Source organism: Elephantulus edwardii, unplaced genomic scaffold (genome assembly GCF_000299155.1).
Source record: "Elephantulus edwardii isolate Elephantulus edwardi_28Jun2011 unplaced genomic scaffold, EleEdw1.0 scaffold00228, whole genome shotgun sequence".
Classification (NCBI taxonomy): domain Eukaryota; kingdom Metazoa; phylum Chordata; class Mammalia; order Macroscelidea; family Macroscelididae; genus Elephantulus; species Elephantulus edwardii.
In genome coordinates this window covers 3,818,705-3,831,206 of record NW_006399978.1, presented here as the reverse complement: position 1 = coordinate 3,831,206, position 12,502 = coordinate 3,818,705, and the positions used below count along the sequence as shown (strand labels likewise).

At 46.0% G+C, this 12,502-nt stretch overlaps 1 protein-coding gene across 1 annotated transcript in view; it reads left to right on the top strand.

Annotated features, from left to right (window-relative positions):
* Positions 1–12,261, top strand: part of LOC102855444 (keratin-associated protein 10-7-like) — a 27,234-nt gene extending 14,973 nt beyond the window's left edge. The window contains exons 3-7 of the mRNA XM_006898418.1: positions 900–1,085; positions 1,176–1,460; positions 1,602–1,715; positions 9,805–9,814; positions 11,826–12,261. Coding sequence (XP_006898480.1) covers positions 900–1,085; positions 1,176–1,460; positions 1,602–1,715; positions 9,805–9,814; positions 11,826–12,261 — 1,031 coding nt within the window. The remainder of the gene's footprint in view (positions 1–899; positions 1,086–1,175; positions 1,461–1,601; positions 1,716–9,804; positions 9,815–11,825) is intronic.
* Positions 12,262–12,502: the final 241 nt, after the last annotated feature.

The following is a 12,502-nucleotide window of genomic DNA, read 5'->3' as shown; positions in this document are numbered from 1 at the left end:
CAGTCCTTGGAGAGGGACATCATGCTTGAGAGGGTGGAGAGACAGAGCAGGAGAGACAGACTCTCGATGAGATGGAATGACTTAGTGACTGAAGTAATGTGTGTCAGAGACAATAAGATTGGCACAGGATAGAGCAGGGTTTAGGACTGTTGTACGAGGGTCGCTATGAGTCATCAGCAACTCGACAGCATATAACAACAACAGGAGGTTCTCACATTTATGGCCAAAGAAACAACTCCATGCTCCCTAAAGGATCGAGAGAACATATAGCAGATGCCCCTCCTCTTTTCCTGTTTGTTTGTCATTTTGGCGGATCACTGCAAGACAGAAGTTCCCCTCAACTTTTGATCTCTTGACACCTGGTACCAAAGATGTTGATTGTGGATCCAGCAAGATGAAATCCTTGACAATTTCAGTCTTTTCTCCATCTATCATTATGTTGCCTATTGATCCAATGAGGGAGATTTTTGTTTTCTTGGTGTTGAGACATAAGCAATACTGAAGGTTTTGATCTTCAGTAAGTGCTTCAAGTCATCCTCAACTGGCATAAAGAACAAATGCCTTGTGCAGTCAAAATAAGCATCCACCTAGATGCCCTACAAGGAAGAGTCTATTTGCAGACTTGCAGCTTTTCCTCTCCAACTTCATGGGCCAACAAAACCCAAATCACAGTCGGAAGTTTACAAGGTAAACACTACCTCAAGGAACAAAACATCAGACTGGCTTAATGAAAGCTCACTAGATTACAAACAACAAGGAAGAGAGACTTGTTGGTCTCTTGTTGGGACAACACATACAACCTGGGGGATATAAAAGCCCTGAGAGTCCAGAGCTCCTCACACACTCACTCACTCACTCACTCACTCACTCACTCACTCACTCACTCACCCTCCTCCCAGCTCACTTCTTCCGCCCCACCATGGTTGACACCTGCTACCCTGGATCCTGTGTTCCAGCTGCCTCCACCATGTCTGTCTGCTCCAGCAACAGGAGCTCTGGCAGCCGCAGCTCCTCCTGGGAGGTGGAAAACTGTCCTGAGAGCCACTGTGAGCCTCCTTGCTGTGCCCCCACCTGCTGCCAGTCCTCCTGCTGCGAGCCCACCTGCTGCCAGTCCTCCTGCTGCCAGCCCACCTGCTGCCAGTCCACCTGTTGTGTCCCCACCTGCTGCAAGCCTACTTGCTGTGTCACCACCTCCTGCATGCCAGCCTCCTGCCTGACTCTCCTCTGCAGCCCTGTGAGCTGTGGGTCCAGCCCCTGCCAGTCAGGCTGCACCAGCTCCTGTGAGCCCTCCTGCTGCCAGCAGTCCAGCTGCCAGTCCTCATGCTGCACTTCCTCCCCCTGCCAGCAGGGCTGCTGTGTGCCTGTCTGCTGCAAACCCATCTGCTGTAGGCCCATCTGCTGTGAACCTGTCTGCTGCAAGCCCATCTGCTGTGAACCTGTCTGCTATAAGCCTGTCTGCTGTGAATCTGTCTGCTGCAAGCCCATCTGCTGTGAATCTGTGTGCTGCAAGCCCATCTGCTGTGAATCTGTCTGTTGCAAGCCCATCTGCTGCAAGCCCATCTGTTGCACCCCTATCTGCTGTGGGTCTAGCCCCTGCTCAGCCTCTTCATGCTGTCAGCCCTCTGTCTGCTCCTCCTCTTGCTGCAAGCCCTCCTCCAGTGTGTCCCTCATCTGCCGCCCTGTGTGCAAGCCAGCCTGCTGTGGTACTTCATCCAGCCTGAACTCTTGCTACTGACTGGCTCAGTGTTGTCACTTGCAAGCTGCTATCTTTGAGCTGAGCAAGGTCCTGGAGAGTTCTAGATCCCTCTTTACTACCAGAAACTCCGACCCTGTACCACCACCAATCTCCCCGGTGAACACTAATGTCCCTCACAATTGGTGACTCTTTCTAAGTATGACCCCAGAGACACCCCATGCAAGGTTGCTTGTTTGCATCTGATGTGGCAAAAAGTCAATCCTTATACTCAATAAAATGTTTGTGACTATAAATATGGACCCACTCATGCTTTTTCCCCTTCCCCTGGCTCCTCCAAATCGAAACTGTGGCCCACTGTCTCAGGGAAGCCAGATGGCAAAGTTGTTGTCTAAATTCAGAGTTGAAAGCACTTGTGGACTAGGGTTGTGTCAGAGGTGCTTCCAAGTGGCCTCTGCTTCTCTTCTCCACACCCAGCAGCCCCACCCTCCTGGACAGCAGGGGGGTGGGGACCGAACAAAGAGCAAGTTGACGCTGGTCTTGGGTGTCTTCATATTTATGCTGGTCTCCCCAACCCCTAGGTGGAACATTTTTGCCTGGGGACCCAAGTGTGGCAAGGATTGATCTCCTCACATTTAATCTGGAACAGCAGGCCTTGGCAGAGGCACCCAGATAAAGGAAAGGGCCCAGCATACTATGTCCAGACATGGAGTTTCAGGACCATCTCTGCATTCTCAGAAGCACCAGCAAGTTCATGTGGGTTCCAAGAGGGTCTTAGGATCAGCTTGAACATCAGGCCGAAATAGACAGAACAAAGACACCAGGCAACAGTAAGGGAAAATGAGGCTATAGTCTCAGAGGACCACTAACCCTGGAAAGTCAAGTGAGCACCAAGTCAGACTGGCCAGCACCCCAAGGGCAGATTAGAGAAGGCCTATCAGAACAGAAGCACATCAGAGGCTGAGCAGTCAAGAGCAAGAGCACAGGGAACCTCCCTGGGAGGCCAGGGGTGTGCTCATAAACCCCAACCTCACTAGTTTAGCTCTACCCCAGAGGATTAGAGTAAAAATTCTAAAAAGTGCTTCATGCAGGAAGTGACTGAATCATAAACTGCACTGTCTGATAAATTCCTCTGCTTGTCTGAGTTTACTCAAACATATAAGTATTATTTGTTCATTCAAGTTTTAAGAAACATATGTCCATCTCTGATGGCTTAGTGCTAAGGAGTTGTACTGCCAGTCCAAGGGCATATGGTTTGAATCCATAAGCTGCTCCACCGAGAAAGATGAGCAATCTGCTTTCCTCATCTCTGCCCCCTGTGCAATTTACTGCCATTGAAAACTTGCTCAGAGTTAGCTATGAATTGCTTCCAATTTGATGGTACTAGTATAGAGAAACAGTCTTAATTCATAATGGTCTCCTCTTAGCATTATAGTTAAAAGGACACACAAGACAGTTCAATCTCAACTCAAAGATTTATAAGGAACTAGAACATTGACACCACATAACCCAGTTGTCATTGAGTCAATTCCAACTCACAGTGGTGACTCTGTCTGGTTGGCTGTAATCTTTACAGAAGCAGATCACAAGACCTCCCTTCCTCGGAGCTGCTAGGTGAATGTGAACTGACTTGTGAAAGGCAGTGGCTCCTTAACAAAACACAGACGTAAGCACTTTAAAACTCAGAGTGGATGGCTGTGACAGAGCTAAGGCTGTTGCCATCAACATGATGTACTTTCTGCCAAGAGTCCACAGGAAGAGAGCATCTAAAATCTTCTGGCATTTCTCAATCTAATTGTCAATCAGAACATGTGAACATGGCTTGGGCAGGAAAAGATGGGTCCTTGGGTATGACGTAGTACCCAGGTAAAGGCAGCTCAGAGCACCCATGGCATGCTGATAAACAGTGTTTGTACCCACAAAATATGAAGAGTAGAGTCAAACCCATCTTGCAGCATGAAAAAAGTGCTATGTAAGCAAGTTACTAGTAGTTGGACTTTTTGTGTCCAGAAACCCAGAAATCTGATGTCGCACACCAGAGAGAGTTAGAACACAGCCATGCAGGATGCATGAAGAGGTGTCACAAAATAATCCTGTGCTTAGAGCTGACTCCCAACTGTACCCTCTGAAGAGGTTGGGGAGACCAAGCAAAGGGAGGTTGGAGGTAAAAAAATAATGTATCTTTGAGGAGTCGGACTATGTCCCATGGAGCCATGTCAGCTGCTCACGGGCTGAAGGGGAAGAGCTTACAGTATGTCCCCACATGAGGACAACCAGGTCCAGGGGCCAATCAGCCTAAGACATTAAAAGGCTGTGACAGGTTGGACAGCCCAGGGAAGAACAATTGGTGTTGGTTGTGGATCCAAATAAAATTAAATCCGTGACAACTTCAATCTTTTCTCCATTTATCATGATGTTGCCTTTCAGTCCAGTAGTGATCATTTTTATTTTCTTGACATTGAGATGCAATCCATACTGAAGGCTGTATGTAGTTTTTTATCTTCTCCAGCAAGCACTTCAAGTCCTCCTCACTTTCAGCAAGCAAGGCAGTGTCATCTGCATGACACAGGTTGTTGATGTCAAGGCTGGTGGAGGCTGTTGTGTGCCATTCAGTCAGAAGTAATGGGAAAGGTTGAGGTCATTGTGGGAACAAAGTGATGGTTCCTCAAAAGATTAAAAATAGAAAACTCCCATGAGATTCAGCAAACCCTCTTCTAGATATATCCCCAAGAGACTTGAAAGCAAAGACACAAATAGACATTGCAGCACCGGTCAAAATAACAGAAATGTATGAAAACCATAAATGCATATCAGTGAATGAATAAACAAAGTGTCATGCATACACATAATGGAATTACTACTCAACTGGAAAAAGAAAAAAACTCTGACAATGGTATGTACCTATGGATGGAACTTGAAACTTAGTACTGAGTGGAATAAACCAACTCAAAAGGATAAATACTTTATGCTATCATTTGTATAAAAAGACCAAAAACTGCTAATTATCTAGAGGCCAGAGCTTATTAGCAGTTACCAGCGGTGGGAGGAAGGAGGAGCATTACTGAGCACTGAGTTTCTGTTTATGGGGATAGAAAATTCACACTGATTAAGGGTACTGGTTGCACAGTCCATTCCCTTACTGGCAACTAATGTAACTATTGCCAGTAAGTTGTATATCCATTAATAAAAATGAATTAGCAAGTTTGTGATATATAGTTTTAAAAAAAGAAAAGAGTAACTGTTGTTAAAGAGCCATGTAGAGGCTGCTTATATACAGCCAGGGGGTTCTGGTGGAGTTCACAGGGAGGTGTGCTGCTAACCCAAACGCCACACCTCCAGCAGTTCAAATCCACCAATAGCTCTGAAAAGATGAACCATCTCCTCCCACATGACTTAGTCTCAGAAAGGCCAGTTCTGACTCAATAGCAATGGGGAAAAAATGTACAACCAAACACCGCAAGAAATTTGGCTTCTTGTTTTAGAGGCTTAAGGTCTTCATTTCATGGTGCATGTCAGATACTAGTGAAATAGGAGAGGGCACAGGATAGGGCAAGGTTCAGCTCTGTTGTCCTAGAGTCACTGTTATAGTGGACTTGGTGGGACCTAACAAACAACAAGTCAGAAAGTTGGCCTAATATTTGTTTTAGTGCTTTTCTGTTTGCTGCACCGTGAGGTCTTCAAAGCTTGCATGTGGCTGGTTATCCATTTACCTGGAGCATCAGAGGGACAGGAAGAATCAGAAACAGGAGGAAAAAATGAAATGTGTTCTAGTTTCTTCCTTGAGGCCTTTGCCATATGATCAAAGCTGCATAGTGCCTGGCTTCTGTTATTGATCAATTTGATTAAAGATTCTATAGAAGAATTCCAATCAAATGGGGAGAAATGTGGAACAGAATTGCAAATTCTCAAAGAATGCAGTCTTTCTAGAGTTATCAAGGCTAGATTAACCCCTGAAAATTTTGCACGTTCATAATACTTTTTTATTTTTATTGAGTGAAGTTTCTTATTGTTGATAGTATATCCAGCAAAATGTACACTAACTCATCTGTTTCTACAATTCACTGACATTGATTATATTCTTTGAGATGTGCAACCAATCTTGTTTTCTTTTTCTAAGTTGTTGATCCCTCATCAACACACACTCATTTTCCTCTGGGATTCCTGTCTAATCTTTCCAGTTCCTGTTATCACTTTGGTTTCATATCCCATAAAACTCAGACTCACTACTATGGAATCATTTAGGACTTATGGTGACCATCCACCAGGTTGCTGAGGCTGTAATTTGCGTGAGAGGAGACTTCCCATCTTTCTCTTTTGGAATCACTGGTGAATTTGAAGCTCAGAAATGTGCAATTTTTGGCTGAGTAGCCCAACTCACTATGGGCTATGTCATTGAGCTCATATAGTCAGATTTTAAAAGAGCACCTTGCTCAATGAAGATTTTTTTAACTACTTGAGCAAGACTATTCTTTTATTTTAAAGAAGATCATAACAGTTCTTTTTGGCTTAAGGCTTGTAGTTTATCCCAAGGCATTACTTTCAGGTCTGTTTGCTCTTTTCACAATCCATGAGCTAGTCTATGCTCTTCTCCAGCACCACAGATCAAAGGCATCAATTCTTCTCCTGTCATCCTTATTCAGTGTTCTGCTCTCAGATGTCTCACCAATGAAGCAAAGAGGAGGAAGGAAAGCCAGTAAGAGGAGGAGGATATGAAATGTGTGGCTAATTATTGCAATGAGTAACTGCCTCCTTTACAATAAAACTAGCAAAACAGGATGATTCCTGGCAAAATTCATGTTTTGATCAAAGACTCCTTAGAAGAACCAGATCAAAAAGTGAAAAATGAAGGTCTGAATTTCAAATTCTCAAGGAATCTAGGCTTCCTAGAGCCATGTAGCAGATATATGGTCTTGCAAATCTGCATGGTCTTGCAAATCATCAACAGCTGTGGGACTATTGTTGTTGTTGTTGTTCTGTGCTGTTGAGTTGCTTGCGACTCATAGTGACCCTATGTACAACAGCCCTAAACCCTGCTCTACCCTGTGCAAATCGCACTGTCTCTGACACAACTATACCGATTACCCCAGTCACTGAATCAATCCACCTCATAGAGGGTCTCCCCTTCTTGTGCCATTCTTCCACCCTCCCAAGCATGATGTCCCTCTCCAAGGACCTGTCCCTCCTTAAAATATGTCCAAAGTATGTCAAACGAAGCCCCAGAATCCTTGCCTCCAAGGAGCAGACTGGTTTAACCATCTCCAGGATGAAACTGTTTGATTTCCTAGCAGTCCATGTCCACTCTCAATACTCTTCTCCAGCACCACAGCTCAAAGGCATCAATTCTCCTTCTATCCTTCCTAGTCATTGTCCAACTCTCTGATGCATAACAAGTGATTACAAAGACCATAGCCTGTATCAGGTGCACCTTAGGCTCCAGAGAGACACCACTGCTCTTCAGTACCCTGGAGAGGTCCCTAACAGCAGGCTTTCCCATCGCAATACGTTTTTTGCTTTCCTGGCTGCTGGTGCCAAGAGTGTTGACCATGGAGCCAAGCAAACTGAAGCTGTGACAAGCATTTCAGGTCCGCCTCAGTTTCAGCAAGCAGGGTTGTGTCATCTGCATAATGCAGATTATTAATAGATCTTCCACCAATCCTGACACCACATTTCTGTTCATAGAGCCCAGCCTCTCGGATAATCTGTTCTGCATACAGGCTGAAAAGATATGGAGACAGGACACATCCCTGGCATACACCTTTCCCAATTTTGAACCATGTAGTGTTTCACTGCTCTGTTCTGACGACTGCCTCTTGGTCCAAGTATGTTTCGTATTAGAAAAATCAAGTGTTCTGGGATTCCCATTCTTCTCAGAGTCAGCCACAGTCTGTTATGATCCACACAGTCAAATGCCTTTGCATATCAACGAAACACAGATAGACATTCCTCTGGTATTCCCTGCTTTCAGCTAAGATCCATCTAACATCAGCTACAATATCCCTAGTACCACAACCCCTTCTAAACCCATCCTGGACTTCTGGCAGTCCTCTGCTGATGTGCTGTTCCAGTCGTTTTTTGATAATCTTCAGTAGAATATTGCTTGTATGTGAAATCAATTATATTGTTAGAATAAGAGAAAAAGTGCTTCCCACACAGAAAGACTTGAGGCAAGCAAGGATTGTGGTGGCAAGACCCTGATGAGAGCAAGACTCTGGTAGTGAAGAGACTGTGGCATTGCTGTGGAGAAACTGGCAAGGTGTGACCTGAGGCTTCTCACTTTTGTGCTGGCCACAGTTAAAGGTTTGATTGTTGTTGCCAATGTTTGAAGGAAAAGCTGACTTATAACTGCTCTCAAGCAAATCTGGCTGTGGATGATTTGGATTTGACTGTTCAACTGAAAACAGAGCCTGGACTAATTGAAGAATCATGCTTTGCAACTGCTGGGATAAACCCTGGACTTGTTTTGGGGTTATTCTTTGCCGCTCTCACTCTCCAACTTCCTTTCCTAATAAAACTCTTCTCAGTAGTATAACTGTGAGTTAACAACAAATAAAAAAACCTCATGCTGTTGGTGTGGCTCTAAAGATATCATGAGGCTGGGCTATGAGCTCTTTATCTGGTTTCTGTTCTGGGGTGGTGAAGGACAGTGCTAGTCTAACTTCCTCTGGCCCTTTCAGAGAGAAACTCAAGACCGTGTGCCCCCTTGTCCCATTTCCCCCTCTTTAGACAGAAGCACATGGTCTAGTCAGGTCAGGATCATATCTAGATTGCCAGTCAGGAGTCCAGAATGTCTAATTTCTTCTGATCTCATAGACCTAGGTCAGCTCCCCTGGAATCACATGCTTGGTAGCAGGCAACCTGGAACAGATGACAGGTGTATAGATGAAGAGCTGGCAGAGGCAGAATGCTGCCAGGAGAAGGCAATGCACATGACAGGTTTGCACGTGCATACAGTGGGCTTGCATCTCACAGCACACAACAGGTCATGCTGCCAGAGATTTGACACACAGCAGGCTAGGCCACAAGAGAAGGCTTGGACAAGGCCGTGGAGCCATACAGGAACTGGCAACAATAGCAGCAGTAACTGGAACCCTGCAGGTAGCCCAAAGACCAGCAGATATAGAACAGGGCATACGTGTCTTGGGTGCAGTAAGTGTGTGTGGGGTAACACACAGGAGCAAGCCTAAAGGCTCTTTCCCATGGGCCTTTATATACAGGTCTCACAAAATCCTGGTAATATATCCATGCTATGGTCTTCCCTAATAACTTGTTTCTCTACATTTCCCCAAGCTCACCTGCCCTCCTCTGCTGTTTTCCTAGGATACACGAGTTCTCAAGGCCTCATATGAAACCAAGTCCCCCATCTCAGCTCTGGTCCAGAACCCCTTCTCCACCTACAGTCTTCCACGTATGGAGCAGCAGACACTTCATGCTTCACTTAGCTCAAACACCGAGACCATCTCACTGAACTTGTCCTTTCTTTGCTTTCTTCCACCCATCCACTACTTCTCCAGCCCCAAGAGCTGCCTTACAGCCCCTTCTCAACTACCCCATGAGATCTCTGCTGCCAAGTCCCCTACTAGTGATCCCTCAGGTGGCCTAGTGGCAAGAAGCTGTGCTACGATCCCAAAGGTGCATGGTTTGAGGCCACCACCAGCTGCTCCGCTGGAGAAGGATGGGCAATCTCCTCCTGTGCGATTAACTGCCTCTGAAAACCTGTCAGAGGCTCTGCTATGAGTCAGTTCTGACTCGACAGTAAACAACAACAGAAGCCATTCAGGCCCAAGCATCCTGGATACCCTCCTTAGATTCTAACTTATCACCCTAACTCACTAACAGCTTCCAGCTTTCCACCCTCTTCTGTCTAATTTCTGCAGAGTAAACAAGGGGCTGGATGAAAACCTGGATGAGATGACTCCTGACTCAGACCTCCATTTTCAAAGGATGGGGATGTTGGTCTTCAGTGCGGTCTTCAAGGCCCATCAGTCTGATGGGTCCACCTGCATCTTTCACTGTAAGATCCTCACTGCTCCAAAACGTACCAGTCCCCAGGTTGTGTCCTGCACCTATAGCTGTCTCTGCCTGGGATACCTTCCCCCATGGCTCTCCCACAGCCTCCCCCAGGTACCAGCTCAGCACTCTCCTCTAACAGGGATCCACCCACCAAACAGCCGACCACTCTACCTGCTCAGCCTGCTTTCCCTGAGCCCTTTAGAATAACCTCACTTGTTAATCATGTATTTCTTCACGCCAATGTCTCTTCCACATCCACCCTGGAGAACCAGGAGCAGGCACCTAGTTCATTCCCTGCTCCATCACTAGCACACTGGCCAATGTTGTTGCTGTTGTTATTAGGTGCCATCAATCCAACAGCTCATAGTGACTCTATGAACAACAGATCTGAACCTGGTCCTATCCTGTGCCATTGTCATGATCTCAGACCTGCCTCAAGAGCATTGTTATGGTCACTGTGTCAACCCAACTGGTTAAGGGTATATTTGTTGCATGAATAAGTAAATCCTTCCATAGATCATTATACAGTGAGAGTCAGGAAACTTTCTGAAATAATCGGCAGATATAAATGGACTTTGCAAGTCTCACAGTCATTGTTTCAGCTACTCAACTCTGCCTTGGAGCGTAAAAGAAGTCATAGATAATGCATACACTAGTGGGAGTTGCTGCACTCCAAAAGAGCTGTATTTACATTATGGAAAACAGGATGGAGGTGTCTTCAGAAAGTTAAACAGAATCACAAGATGACTCAGCGACTTCTATTCTAGTTACACAGCCAAAAGACTTGAAAGTGGAAACACAAGCAAATACTGGTAGCCGAGTGCTCAGTGAGTAGAGCTCTGGTGACCTAATGAGTCAGGAACTGTGCTGCCAACCAAAAGGCAGGTGGTTCCAATCCACAGGCCACTCTTCAGGAGAAAGATGAGCAATCTCCTGTGTGATTTAGAGCCTCTGAAAGACCACTAGAGTTCCCACTATAAGTTAGCCCCAACTTAACAGTAATGAATTGTTTAATTCATTGTAGCCCTATGCACAATAGCCAAAAGGTAGATAAACACAACATAGTCTATACATATAATGAGATATTACTCAGCCATAAAGAGAAATGATCTTATAAATAGAAAAAAAGAAATAATGTTATGATGCATTGATGCATACCACAACATGGATGAGCCCCCAAAATTAGGCTGAATGAAATACGCCAGACAGAAAGGGACAAATATTGTGTGATCCCATTTATATTAAATATCTGTTGTTGTTGTTGTTGTTATGTACCTTTGAGTTAGAACCAACACATAGCTGACCCTTCAGCAGGTTCAGAGACAGTAATTGTGCAGAAGAAGATTGCCCATCTTTATTCCACAGAGCAATTGGTGGGTTCAAACCATGTGCCTATGTGAAATGTCTAGAATACGCAAATACATAGAGACAGAAGGTTGCCAGGGAATGAGGGAGAGAGGAATGGAGGATAACTGGCTAACAACAAAAGGGTCTGTTTGGGATCATGGAAGAGTTATGGAAACAAACCATGATACATTGCATGATTAATGTCACTGGATTGTATACTTGAAAATAGGTCAAGTGACAAATTTTATATCATGTATATTTTATTCCAACAACAAAATAACTTTATTTACCAAAACAGATAATCAGTAGATTTGGTCTTCAGGACAGTTTGCAAACTTAAAAAGTATCTACGGTTTAAAGTTGGAAGTTTAAGGTTTCCCTGGACAAAATAAAACTCAAACTTCATCATGACCGCCAAGTCTTAATTAATGGCAGGAGACAAAATAGGGGATAGAAATAATGTTGTGTTTTGGGGTGAGTCAAGGGTGTGTTGTGGACAAATAATGGTCTTGAGGAAATGCCATGGGATCCACACAGTCAGCCAAGAAATCCTGTTCTAGGGAGATGTTGGTCTCAATGCCAGGGTATTGATGGTGCTGTATCATCCAGGAAGACACACCACGAGGGCAACAGGCTGGAGAAAACACATAGAAACCACTACAAGGAAGACAACAGCTGTGCTTCTGTGTTGCCTGGACGCCCACAGGCCCAGGATATAAAGGCCGTCCAGCAGAAGGCGTCTCCACACCAGCCCCGCCCTCCTCCTCCTCCACAGCCGCCTCTACCACACACACATCACCATGTGCCACACCAGCTGCTCCACGGGCTGCCAGTCAGTCTGCCTCAGGCCCCTGTGCTGCAAACCCCTGAGCTGTGCTCCCTCCACCTGCTGCTCGTCCCCCTGCTGCGGGAGCTCCTGCTGCCGCCCAGTGACCTGTGTGACTCTGCTGTACCGGCCTGTGTGCGGAGTGGTCACCTCCTGCCAGTCACCCTGTGGGGTCTCCAGCTGCTGCTCCAGTGGCTGCCAGTCCCCGTGCAGTCTTGTGTCCTGTGGTCAGGCCTCCTCCTGCAGCCCAGCCTGTTGTGTGCCTGTGAGCTGCAAGCCCACCGTGTGCGTGGCCCCCTCCTGCCAGTCCTCCCTCTGCTGCCAGCCCTCCCGCCCCACCCTCATCTGCAGACCCGTCTCCTGTAGCACTCCTGCCTGCAACTGAACCCTTGTCTCCAAAGAAGCCATTCCCTGTGTGGAAGCACTTCACCTGCTTCTCTTGCTGAAGTGAGTCTGTCGTTGTTCTCCAAGTTCTCCACTTGAAGCAGATGAAAGAATGTCTTTTCCATCAACTAGTCCTCAGGTGTGGCAGAATGCTCGGGATCCCTCTCCAACCCTCTTGTCCTCTCAGGGAAGTCCTGCCTCCCAGGCACTCTACTCTGACTCCAGCAGGAAACTAAATCCCC